The sequence below is a fragment of the Gymnogyps californianus genome, chromosome 12, assembly GCF_018139145.2.
Source record: "Gymnogyps californianus isolate 813 chromosome 12, ASM1813914v2, whole genome shotgun sequence".
In the NCBI taxonomy this organism is placed as follows: Eukaryota; Metazoa; Chordata; class Aves; order Accipitriformes; family Cathartidae; genus Gymnogyps; species Gymnogyps californianus.
Window position 1 is genome coordinate 19,862,674 of NC_059482.1, and position 13,963 is coordinate 19,876,636.

A 13,963-nucleotide genomic window follows, 5' to 3' on the forward strand; every position below is an offset into this window, starting at 1 on the left:
AATGAACTGCCTTATTAAAGATACATGAACTAAAATAGTTAATCTAATTTTTTCCATCATGAGAAGGGGATCTTTTTATAGCACTGCAACTATCAAGTGCTTTAATACAAGACTGTATTTAGAAAAGATAAAAAGCAGTGCAATTTCTACCCTATTACATGGAGTAGTGTCAATTTTATCCGATGTGTATCTAACACAGAATGCTACTATCAAAAATATTTAATGGGAATGCTGAAACAGGGCAATATGTTTGTATTAAGCTGTTTTGCACTGAAATTGTCCTGATCGTCATTTGCATCTTCCACAAACTGCAGCAATTATTCCAAGAGATTAGAAGAAGGGGGATAGTCATGTAATGTATTTTCCAGAGCTTGTGGAAATGTTCAGGTCTCTTTTGGTCTTGTCACTGTAGAAAGCAGGTGCTGACAACAACGATCTCCACAAGCTAAAGCACATCATTCTCTACTCCTCTAAGCTAAAGCACATCATTCTCTACTCCTCTAAGCTTAAACTTTGGATGAGTGATCTCATTTTTTCAGTACCTGCCCCTCAGAGATTTGGCCACTTCATGTGCACACAGCTGCCTTGTCTCTTTTTTTTGTGTCTGTGTTTTTTTGTTGGTTTGGGTTTTTTGGGGGTTGTTTTGGGGTTTGGTTTTTGTCATTTGAATGGATATGATATGGCGGGCGAGGGTGTTCTGGGTCACAAAAAGGTATTCACTGAGAGACCCGTCTTACCTGCCTAGATAGAGAATTATATATTCACTTACTGAAAGGACTGCTTTCTTCATTCAATTTTTGAATACCAGATCTAGAGCCTGCAGTCTGCTCATCCTCCTTGCTCCAGTTCTTGTCTATGAGATGCCAATTCCAGTAAGTGTCACATCAGGACAGGCAACTTACCTTTTGTCACACTGGCTGGGTATGTATTTGCTGAGCGTACCCAGTATAGCATTCAGCAACGAGTCAGTTAACAATGCTTAAAAAGAGAACCTGCTATCATGCTGGAGTCGATATCCATGCTTCTGCACTAATGCTCAAATGGGAAGGATAAGGTAACAGCTGTGCATTGATTTATACTTCAAAGATTATTAAAACCAAATGTGCAGAAGAACCCCATTTGCACAGTTTTGGATACCTTCAATCCATAGCATTGTACGGTTACTGCTTTTGAATTTCCTGTTTTTAATGGCTGTAATTATTGGCCAAGTTAAAATTCAACCTTCTTATATTCTACAAGATGTTTAAAATTTCATATTGCTTATGGCAAAAGAAGGAGAAGAAATTCAAACTACAGTTATGATATTGCAGCTGATGTAATTTATCCCAGAGACAGACATGCTAGGCAAAGATTCACTTAAGGAAACTGCAGTGTTTACACAGAAAATACTAAGATATTAACACAGGATGATATTGTCACTTTTGGAATGGTTACCCAACCCATTCTACAAAAAACATCTGAGAAGTCTGCAAATACACATTTTTGGCACACGGGAAAGCATAATTCAGGACAACCCAGGTATTAAGCCCAAACTCTATTTTACCATAGAAGCATGGCTTTAACGAGGACAACAGTCCTTTTTTATGGCAGTAAACAGTTTGAAAAGACACAAGTTTTTACATAAATCATACCTAGATGTAGAAATATTAACACCAAACTTTACACGTTACTCTACCAAGGATTTAAAACAACTTCTCAGTTTCCTGTTATTTGCCCCATTTTTACCTTGTGAAGCTACACTGCGTTTGCTTTGTTGTGGAAGGTGGCAAAGCTGAGCTACCCAAGCATGCGGACCCCACCCGAACGAGATGTAAACAGCACGTGGCAATAAGGGGATAAGATTGCGAGGCTATAATAGCACAGGAATGTATGTAAGTTATAGAGGCTGTTAATATGTTTTGGAGGGCTTTAAGGACTTTGTTTAGCTGCTCAGAAGTAGTCGATCATGATAAAGCAGAACTCATAGCTTGCTTAATGCTTTTGTTTAACGTTGACCTGTTCTCTGATTGGAGGAATAAAAAGATTCGGAAAGCCCCAGAGCCAGTTTGAGCCACGAAAAGGAGATGCAGTAACAACTAGCTTAAAAAAAAAAAAAAAAAAAAAACAGGAAAGAGAAAGAACTGGCCCAGAGCTGAGAAAAAGGACCCAATGAGAAGACAACCCCAGACCCAAATATTACTAGTGGACCAGGCTATGGTGTGAAGGGTGGGAATTTATATAAGGCAAGAACAAAGGGTATAATTGCCCAGGGATTTTAGTGTTTGGGGTCCCTCTCCAAAGGCACCCAGGTCAAGCTGCCTAAATTTGTGCACTACAGATAGAATAAATTACGCTTTTTATTTTGAAGGCCTTGATTAGAGATTCTGCTTCAGGGAACCTAGGGTCAAGCCTGAGGGAAGAAGCAGCACCCGAAGATGAGTGTGTGTGCGTGAGGAGTTGAAAGGGGCACCCGTTGGCTCACTGGAGTCGCCTGCTGCAAAGGGACTCCGGTCCTAGCAGTTAAAGTCTCGAGTGGTGTGTGTGCAACTCCTTGATTGGTGTGTGAATGCTTGGGCAGTGGCTTCTCCCTTAACAACAGCTTTAACCAACACACTAGAGACCCATCACCACATTCTCCCAATTCTTTTTCCTAACAGGGACGTAAGTGACTAGCTTTCAGATTAGATGGCATCTTACCCTGGTATTCTGGCCAGGCAATTGATAAGGAAATAAACAGTAAAAGTGATCAGAACTTTCTCAAAATAGTAAGGACTGTGCCTATTGTATCCCCCTCCATTCTACCTTTGTTAGGGTAATCTGCTTTTGATAGAAGCTGAAAATTATTTCACATCACGCAATAACATCATATTAACAGCCGATGCCTGACTGTATTCCCACCAAAAGCATGCTAAAACAGAGATGCAGCTGACATTTCATACTAGTAATGCGAACGTAAAAACTGTGGACAGACTCAGCAATTAGTATAACACCAAGTACCACATAAAAGAAATTCACAGTTAAAATGTTTAAATTACTTTTTTAATGTAAGCTTATAGTACCAGAATGCAGTTACTGCACCCAGATGACCTTCAGTCAGTCTTGTCATATTAATGTCATATTAACCACAATATTACAGCACTTCAGTGCATGTGGTCTCAGATAAAATTGAATTTTAAGCTTCATGTTGACTAAACAACTTTGTTAACCCCAGTGTAAAACTGTGCAGAGTAAGGAACTGGAGTCTGAGTAAGGGAGCTGGAATCTGACGTTCAGCACGGGGTGACATGCATTCTTTTTGAGAACAATGTGCTGTTTTTCAACATTATCACTGCCATCTCTTTCTGAAATGGCTCAAACTTTGACTGGGCAACACTATAAAATCTGTAGAATTCAAGTGCTATCTTAGCTTTTTCAAAAACTTTCTTTTGACAAAATTTGCAAGCAAACTGACAGGCCTGCAAGTGCCATAAAACGCAACCATACCACTTGAGGGTTTAGCACTAACTGAAACACTTACAGGACTGCCAAAGTACTAAGAAAAGCAGTTAGAACACAGCCCTCCAGATAGAAATCTAACTAACAACAATCAAACCCCACCTTCTACCTAGTTATTACAAGGCCAGCCCAAATGGACTAACCATCTAAATGCAGATCCTTTGGGGCAGAATTCAGTTGGCTAAGTGCCTAACACCAGAATGACTCTTGAACCGCCCCAGGGTGTCCAATCTGACCTCCACCCACCACTCTAGAAGGGTGGTGTCTCCTGCAAGTCCTGTGTCATACCTACCAGGCTCATAGAGATGTGTCAGATACTGCTGAGCAGCTAAAACAGCACCAGGAAAAAGCTGGGGTTTTTGTTTTGTTGTTTATTCGATTCACTGCTAAACACCTATCCTCCTTATCTAAATCTATACCAAGTGTATGTAAAGGCACTGTAGTGCACAGTGCTTAACCACTACATCTGCCCCAATTCTTTGGTAACATCTGGATACCTATAGAGTTCTATGTTATTTCTTTGTAACGCTGTCATGGCTCCTGACAGAGGTTAAGATAAAGCAGAAAGGAGTCCAGCTCCCCAAAAATCACATAGGGAACCACCCCGTTCATCAGCTGGCCATGGAAAGAACCTTTACTTACTTTTGATACTTTCTTCTTTGAGCCATCAGTACTTTCTGCTTCTTCATGTTCCTTAACACCTTGGGTAAGATTTGTGTAGTTGACCAACTTGCCAAGCAGAGATGACACTTTTGGTCGTATATCAAGCTCTTCCTGTGGAAGACGACAACTAGTCAACTTCTGCAATTCACAGCATTTATGAACAGTGGCTGGGATCACACCTTCCTTGGCATGCCTGAGGCTGCCGGGAACACACCAGGAAGATCACCCAGGGAATGACAGAATATTTCATTCTGCCTGAATCACTGAAGAGAGGATTTAATTTTCTGAAAGGAACTCAGGCAACTCTGACAGGAAAAGGCTATGCCAACAGGTCTGCATTGTATGCATCCTTCCCCTTAGGTGCTGAAAAGCATGAATTAAAGCAATAAAGAAGAAGTCTGAGCCTTGGGACTGTAAGAAAATGAATGTGTGCCTTGCATGTATCTCTAATGTCAGCTTACATCAACAGATATACTTTTAAAAAGACCAAGTTGCCAAACAAATCAGAGATTTAATGATTGAACTCCGGTCATTGTAGGCATGCATGCACTCTGATAATTTTATTACATTTTACGAACTGTCATCTAATTCATGGGGATCTAGATATAAATCCCAAAAGCCACATGTACGGAGGCCTTACACCTTTACATTCATTCCATCCAACTTCTGTTTCTGAAAGTAAGTTCAAGGGGAAAAAAGAAAAAAAAAAATCAGAACAAAATCATTCCCTTCCCCTTTCTCTTTGAAATTAAAATGTCCTACATGTCTAAGTGCACAGTAAATAATGCACGGTAAAGAGAAACAACTTTCTACACAGGAAATAAAAACCGATTAAGAAAGATTTCACTGTCTGGAGTTTTATCATATCTTCATGTATCATCATGAACAGTTTCTAGTAGGATTGGTAACGTTACATGCTTTGTACCTGATGAAGAAACTGACCCCAAATGGCTAAACGGATGCCATGAGCCAAGCACCCCTTTTCTTCCTCCTTCCTCTGATCTGATCTGGAGTTCACATCTTTAAAAAACCTGATTACAATTCCTTCCAGAAAGAGGTTGACGCAACACATGCTTCCTGTTCAGTTGAGCAGCATGGCCTTTGGGATGCTCCTCTCTCTCTTTAGCACCACAGAAATAGCCTGCAGACCTGGTGTGGTACTGTGTTATTGCTTATGAAAAAGGCAGGTGTGTGACTAGCAGCAGCCATGCCACAAGTAGGTCATGGAAAGCTGGCCACAAGTGAGTTTATCCTGATCACAGATTTACCATGCCTTGGAGGGAGGACACACACAGCTGGGAGCATGCTTCAAAGTCTTTTAGCTTGGGAGCTTGACTTCAAAGTCAAGCACACTGCCTGCAAACATGGTTGTAGCACTTCCACAGTGAGTTCCTATCTAGCAGCAGGTTAGTTATACTTGTCCAGGCTCTATACCACACAGCTGAACTCTGCAGGCGCCAACCTGGCGGGGTGTAGAGCCAGCTCAGGCTGCCCCACACCAAGCTCCCAGAATGGGAAACATGGGGTACACATTGCCAGCATTGCTGTGAAGCTGTAACTCAGAAGCCCAGCTGGAAAGCAGCTGCAGAGCCATACAAAGACTCTCTGCACCACTGCCCAGCACCTGAGCTTCTGAAAACATTTTTTAGAAACTTGGTCTTAGCGCATCATGATATATTTGCACTTAATGCAGTGCCAGTGAGGTGAGGATGTGCAGAAGGATTCTGCTGGACTTGGTGTGGCTCCAGCTGGCCTCCCGCATGACAGTCTGGTCCTCCTTACTTCCACATGGAAACAGTCATACCTCTCTGCCTCACGGTCCCGAGTGGTCATAATATCTGAGCTTTTTCATCATACAGGATATCTCTGCCTACCGGTACCTCGGACAACAGACATACACCCACAAAAAAGCATATGGGGGAGAAATTCATATTACTGATATACTGCAGTTGTAACACAGGATACCTAGGCTCATTTGAATGCCTGAATTTAGGCACTCTCCTACAGAATAACATGCTCCTCCTTAACACAGTAAATCAGCCCATGCTTATTTTCCACACTGATTAGCCCACAGCACCACAGCTTCCCTATTTAAATTGTTGAGGTCACCTCTGGTACCATTGTATTTTGCTACTTTGTAGACATACCCCTAAACACACCCACAGCTTTTACATTTGTCATGCAGGGAGAGGTACCGACCCGCTGCCTGGAACTTAGCAATGCTCTGTCTTCCACTTAATACGATGTGCTCAATCCCTCCAATCTTGGAAGATCACAAATCACATTAGAAGCACGAAAAACAGTTAGAAATTACCTCAAACAAGGCCAGATTTCTGTCATAGTAATCACCTCCCTTGCCAGCTTCTGAACTGTTCAGGAAAGGACTGTTTTCTTTATGGTTGCCATGACCTGCAAAGAAAAAAAGCAGCAGGTTTTGATAAGAGCAGAAAGGCAGACTTTGTAACCTTGACAAAAACCATAGGGAGTAAACTTGTTTAGTCAATTGAATCTGTTTCTTTTTAGTATCTAAAGTTATGCAATGTTATCAATATCAGAGATGTTACTCTCAAGGTAGAGTTATTTCTATTTCTACTCCTCCGTTTTCATTAAAATAGAATAATAAGTCACCTCAAAGTAAAATTTACAAGTAGGGTCACAGCTGCAACACTATCTGCGCCTTTATTCTCTAATGTTCCCTTTTACAACTATTTCTTATATAGAATGGTGACAAGTGAAAAGACTGTTCTCGTGCAGTTAGAAATCACTACTAATGCTAAGAGCAACTTCTGAGCGGTATGTCCAAACAGATTAGGTAGATTTGGTAAGACTGAACAATTCAAAGACTAGATTCTGTTATTACAGTACAGGTAAATATCAACCAAAGCCCCTCCTTTTTTTTGTTGTTGTTGTTGGTTTTTTGTTGTTGTTTGGTTTTTTACTATGCCCACTAATCCTAGACATCAAGTGTGCTCACTTCATGATGCCTTTACCCTTATTGTATTCTGAACATTTAGACTGTGCGTTCTCCAGACTCCTCTTATGCTTTTAAGTTAAAACCTAACATCAGGTACAGTAAAAGCAAACTATTCGCATATGCGATGAACAATGTTTAAAAAAAAAAAAATAGATAACATGGAAGATCAGTAGAGCTTTTTGTAACAAGTATTAACTTTAAAAAAAAAAAAAAGGGCACTATAGTATAAAATGAGCTCTGGTGCAGGGGGGGCCGCAGATTAAATTGATTCCAGTATTCAGAAGTTCTTGGACCTGTGGCTCCCATTACATTCTGCTTGACAAACAAAAATTCCTTTCTTTTGCCTGTAACTCTTCACTCCCTACTCTTTCAGCCAATACAAACGAAAGAGATTTCCAAAAGTATCCTTCTGATACTTAAGTATCAAAAAGTATTTGATCCTTAAGAAAGGATCAATCCAAGGAATACTTTTTCTATTTACAAAAAAAGTAACCACTAAAGAAATTGAAAATGAAAGAAAAAACTGATTATCTCAAATGAAAATACTGGAAGTTAAAGAAGTATTATACACTGAATACATAAAAAGCAAGAGATTAAACAGCTGGATTTTTTGGTGCATATTTTCAATGATTAAGGTAATCAATTCAACAAGGCTACACTAAATTATTTTAATATAATTGAAGTAAAAGTATCTCTGCATTTTGAAATCTGAATCAACTTACAAAATGAACCTAACAGGCAAATAGAAGACTCCTCCCCTACACACAGTGATCAGCATATACCACAGTTACAAAAGTAATGGCTATAAGCGAAAAAATTATGAGAAAGTTCAGTACTATTCTGAGGGGAAGGGATGCATGGAAAGCAGCACAATTTGCTGGAAATTGCTCACAGGTCCTTTGAACAAAACTGTTGGAAAAACAATATTCACAAACAACACAGGTCTTTTTAAGCTTCTGGAAGTAAACACTTAGCTGATGAAAAATATCTGTAGTATTTTGCCCTTTGTGCCTATTGTGCCTATTGCTTTTCTCACAACTCTGACAACTAACACCAAAATGTTAATTAGCAGTTGCCTTGCACAAGTAGGCTCAGCTTATTTGCTGGCCCCACCTACACATAAGAGATGTTCACGTTGCCGTACATTGTAGAATTTTTTGCACAACTGGAAAAATATCAGTAAGCTTAGCAACACAGCATCAAAATAAAATGTTTATCACCTTCAGCAAAGGTAAATATTTACAAAAAATCTGCAAAAACTACTTGCTTGCTGTATTTGTTACGTCTATATTGGCAGAAGGAGTTACAAGATCAATTTTGTTGCAGTATGTATTGTAAGCTGTGCTGCAGTCCAGTCTGTCCTATTGTGGTTGAAGTACATTTGCGATTTTTCCTGAGGAAATGGAGTTATCTGCCATATAGGTTTTACTCACTAAATTGGACACAGATGCCAATGATAATGACAACTTCAACAGCAATACTGTCTACTTGATTCTTCAAGACTTTGGTCTGTGCAGTATCTTCTCGTCATCACACTTACCGAACACAGCAAGGTCATGACTAACTTTGGGTTTTTTTCTCATTTCCTATATACGAGCTCTGGTAACTGAAAGTTTGAAAAAATCAAACTGATTAATTTTTTTTTTTTTTTTTTTTTTTTTTAAATCGCTGAGTGATTTTTAAATCAATTCTTTGCTGTCTTAGTTTTCCTTGTTCTTCCATCAGGAATCTTACCTTACAGATGCAGCTTACCACTGTGTCAAAAAAGCATAGTGGGTGTTCCTTTACTTGTAATGCTTACAGAAACTCTCACCCTTTTTACGCATAAAATCACCCTGTTGTCAAGATAACTCATACATTCAATCTCAGATCTTTATATAAGATGACAATTGTTTTTGCTCTTTCAAAATGCCAAGCCTCTCATTACTGTCATCGGTATAACCTATCCTTAGTCAAGAAATATTACTTCATATCATCTCTCTGAGACTGACAAAGACCAGTGACTTAAGATGAATCCAAGTTAATTGGCATTATTTTTCAGATGCATCTTCATTTTACCTCCAGTAAATTTTTCACAATTGGTCCCTTCAGAAGCTCTGTCTTTCTCTCAAAAAGAGCTTCCAGCACCCCTCTCATTCTCCATTTGCATTTTCAAGCATCACCCAATTCCTTCCCATTAGATTTTCCCCCTGAATTTGACTCCTTGGTGTGCTTGCTTTATACATCTTCCTGCACACAGGAAGCCCAAACAAACTGCTGCAGAAGAATCAGTAGTACTAGTGACTGGAAACAGAGTATTGTTTTTGCAATTGCTAGGGCACATTTTTCTCTCAATGGAAAAGCTCAGATGATAGAGAAATACAGCTGGCTTTTTACCACATTCACAGCACTAGCCCCATTATCCTGGAAGTATATACAGATTATGAATTACTGTGGACAATGCAAAAATAAAACTGACCTTTCAAACTGCATGATTCTACTGATCCAATGAAGTACCACATTAAACTCCCTCTCAAACACTGTACACTTTCAACAGGAAGCAAAGGAGTATAAGGTTATATTCAAGTTCTTTACAATGACATGCTATTTTAACTTCACCAGTATGTAGAACTGGGTGCTGCAGAGATGTGTGCCGATTCAAGAAGAGTACTACATCGCTAAGTTAAATACAGCTAATTAAATGATAGCCAAAATCACCTTCACCACAGTTGCACACTCGGTGCAATCTCTACTTTTCAGACATGTCCTAAATCACAACATCAGAGAGTTCATCTCATTTGCTCTCTTTCCATATTCTGTTTCCAATTTCATGAGTAAAACCTATGGCAGATGACCACTTCCTCAACAAGAATCACAAATGTACTTTGACAAAACAGAGTAGAACAGACTGCAGCACAGCATATAACATGTACCGCAATAAAAAAATTTGTCTAGTATATTCCGTCTGCCAATGAGCAATACCAGCAGCTTCAAAGAGACTTACTTGCATGGGAAGAGCTTGTTATCTCCATCAGTTTTGGAAGAGAGCGGAGGTGACCTCGGAAAGCTACTCCGGGGAATTCTTGCCCCAGCTTCACACGAGGACAGTTTACATTCTGAAGCCTGAAGTCTCCTGGGCAAGCACCATCTTGTGACATGCGTACAGTTTTCCACATTCTTAGTTATCAAGTCTTTGGTCTTGGACAGTAGCTATGTGGTGTTAGTTTTCATCATGCAAGATTGTTTTGCAAGGAACATTTCTTAAAGAGGGAGCTATATACTCTGCAACAGAGAATAATTTATTTGCCTTAGTCCCTAATTAATCTCAATTTTTGAGGCAGGCAAGCTATATTCCAAGTAGGTTAATGTTTCCTCTTCAGTTGTTTCATTGCTTCTCAGTCTTCGTTATCTTTCAGTAATTAAGGCATTTTATTTCTGAATGCTGCCAGTTCTCTTCCAAACCAAATAATTCTATTTGTAGCCACCACTACAATTATACAGTTTGTCTAAACATCTCCACCATAGTTCCCTGAACTTTTTAGAGCTCCCCTATTCAGTTACAGACACAGGTCCGTAAAACAAGGTTTATCATCGCGTGGATCACCTGAGTTCCATAAAATATCAAAGATGGATACATGGAACAAAACCTAAAAATCCTAAGTGTGCATACGCCCATACATGCAGACACACAATCCCAGGAGACAGAATAAAAGCAATAAATGGATGTCCAAACTTTTGCCTAACTTTTACCTCATTGCCAAGAAAAAAACACTGTGGCAAAACTATAGCGGATATTCTACTGACTGGTTTTATCTTGTTCTACTCCAAAAGGCTTACGTTGCCTTTACTTAAAAAAAAAAAAAAAAAAAAAAAAAAAAAAATTAAGAACACAGAGGACAGTGTTCACATTACTGTTTTCCTTCTGGAAGGGGATTAGGCCAGAGAGAGACAGTTTCACTGCTTGAGGACACCAACTGCAAGTCTTTTGTGCAAGCCATTGTGTTTTCTCTAGTAACTGAGGGACGAAAACCAGAATTTAGAGAGAATTACAGACAAAACACATATATGAAAGTAACTATAAGAAAGACAGATCAGTGAGGATAAATGAAAGCTGAACAATTAGGCACAGTGAGACTATCCTAAAGAAAGACCAGGAAGCTTCACAGTGATAAAGTCTACTCAGCCAGACTAAAAGAATAACCCTCCCTGTGAGAAGGTGGCAGGAGCGGTTGCATGACTCGACCTGTCGAGGTTTTATTCTCCTCTATTGTCAGTCTCTGAACTCCCTTAAAGAAAACCACCACTCCCCTACTTCATCATGTTCAGTTAAATAAGTAGAAATTAGTACATCTTAAAACAACTTCAGATCTTTCCATTTGGACATGACTAACTCAGAGAGACGCTCACCTAGTTCTTATGGAGGCTCTATCTACCTGACAAGTTAAGGCATGCTGAAGGCACAGATGGACGTAGTCTGACTAGCTTTAGTCTAGCCAGCACAGATAACAGGAGAAGTGAAAAATATTGTAATGCTAATTAAGCTGCAGTAAGGCTTAAAACATTTAAAAAAAAAAAAAAAAAGATATTTCCAAGCGGGCTGAACTTTGATAACAAACTTAGGCCACTTTGCTTTTACAGGCATGTATCTGAGCTAATTAAATGCAAGTTGGTAGAGGCACATAAACCATGCTCATAGTATCTCAAAAGGAAAGCACAGACTTTCAGACATGCTTTGCTAGGCAGGCAAGCTGGACAAAGCTCCAGATATGGCTACAACCTGTGACAATGGCATGCAGAGTTGCCATAATCCCCCCTGCCTCAAATATCAAGAACTAAATCTTAACTGAGGGGCTAAATTTCTTCAAAGAATTTTAGCGTGAATCAGAGTACAAATCAGAGTTAGAACTGAAATGACAGGCTTGACAAAGAAAGAAACCGTTGGTTTCTTTACCTCTTTATAACTCACAAACAGCAGATATTTACTAGAACATCAGCTCAAAGGACAGCTCAACACTCCTCCCCTCAATGTAATTTAATTTCTGGAGCAGCATAAGAGCTAATATCTCACTTGTAATTATACTATGCATGTACAGACTCCTATACACCACAGTAAAAAAAAAATTGTAATGAAATAGACTGTAGAGCAGCTAACACCACTTTTTTCTGTCATTCAGACACTATTTTACAAGCATCACTGGCCACAAAGCCTGTGATAGCTAGGGACACAAACTGAGCCATTTTCATGCACAGAGAACATTATTTAATCTCAGACCTTTTTTTTTTTAATTTAAAAAAAAATCATTCATATTTTTAATATTCCATCTACAAATAACACTGGAATCTAAGATTAGAAATTAGAGTTGATACCCAGGTGGTTGGTGTGGGCTTCCTTTAACCTAATTTCAGCTATCTAAACAGCAAGCAGTTATATTCAACTAATCACGTCGGCTCGCTTTTTACTCAGAAAGAGATGGCTCAAATAGCTGATCCCTGGAGTGCCTCTCCTGTAGACGCATCTTGGCATGCTGCAAATTACCTCTAAAGAGAACCTAACTTAAATAAAAACCTAATTTATAGATGGTTGAAGGTATGCAAAATTTATCCCACTTTGGAAAGCAAATTAGTTCTGTTCCGATTTATTTATGCTTTTCCAGATTTTCATGTGTCAAGATCTTCTGCAAATTTCTACACAACTGGTAATTAGGCCAGAATTCAATTTGATTTTTTGACCACAAAACCAAAATAGGTTTGCTACACTTACTGTTCTCACAAGACCTAGAAGCAAATTAATACACCCAAGATAGGTATTCTACAGGAAAAAAAAAAATTAGAGGAACAATGGGATTGCTGCAAACAGAAATTATTTTCAGGTAGAATATTTCTTCCTTGCATAATATGGTAATTTTATTAGTCACAACATTATTTTTGAAGACATTTGTTCACAGCCTTAAGGATAAAGTTTTAATATAAAAAGCTGTCCATGTCCATTTTTATTACACTTTGGAGTTTTGGGTTGTTTGTTTCTACAAAAGAAACTGTTTTAACACAGTTCGTGAGAAAGCACTTTCCAGATGTTAACAATGATACTATTTCCCAAGCACCTGTATGCACTTGTGAGATAAAACTTAGTTCCCTCCAAAACGCTGTGCTATGTTCAGATAACATTCTTCTCATCATCCACCAGCAGTAAAGTTTTGCAGAACTGAGTATTGCTGAAGAACAGAAAACCCTCAACAAGTTTCTTGGCCTTTGCTAGTAGTTCAAGAACCCCGGTATCTCCACATTTCAGCAGCAAAGCATTCAAGAGTATTGTTGAAGTATATCAAGAGACTGTAATATTAAGAGAACCTAAGAAACATGTAGATGACAATTTGAAATCAAATACATTCTAAATCTGCTTATATACTTTATTTATGTGGTTCCTCATATGTGGCTGGGCTAAACAAAACTGTTATTCACTCTCAGAACTGGTACTAAAACTCTTGGTTCATTTGGGAGACTATAACAAATTATTCAATTTACAATTACATTTTTGCAGAGATCATTATCTATAAATTTCATAAACAGAAATCAGATATTGCTTCTTAAGTTACTTACTTTCAACTGCTTAGCAAAAATCCTAATCCAACGTCAGTAACAGTCCAAAGTAGAGATCTTATTTAGAAATAATAATAATAATACAAAAAAGACAGCCTATTAGAAATGTTTGTTTTTCCATGGACAACACACAGCTAGCCAGAAACACGAAGCATTTCTAAAATGAAAATTCTGATTACAAACTCATTTATGGCAGCAGAACAGGCAGCTGACATCACAATCTGATCATGAGGAATACTTATTTTCATTTTAGCTACAAAGTAGTCAGTATTATCC

At 38.7% G+C, this 13,963-nt stretch overlaps 1 protein-coding gene across 8 annotated transcripts in view; it reads right to left on the reverse strand.

The window, feature by feature from the left end:
• SLC12A4 (solute carrier family 12 member 4) overlaps positions 1-13,963 on the reverse strand; it is a 52,288-nt gene that overhangs the window by 25,046 nt on the left and 13,279 nt on the right. For 5 of the 8 annotated variants that reach the window (XR_007767146.1, XM_050903834.1, XM_050903835.1 and 2 more), the window contains 2 exons: positions 6,452-6,546; positions 4,117-4,248 (listed from right to left, as the gene is read on the reverse strand). Coding sequence is in view for 7 of the 8 variants with exons in the window: in XM_050903834.1 (XP_050759791.1) it covers positions 4,117-4,248; positions 6,452-6,546 (227 nt within the window). In the remaining variant the exon portion in view is untranslated. Of the gene's footprint in view, positions 1-4,116; positions 4,249-6,451; positions 6,547-10,094; positions 10,731-13,963 lie in introns of those variants that run through there. The other 3 variants (XM_050903837.1, XM_050903839.1, XM_050903836.1) reach the window with 3 other exon arrangements.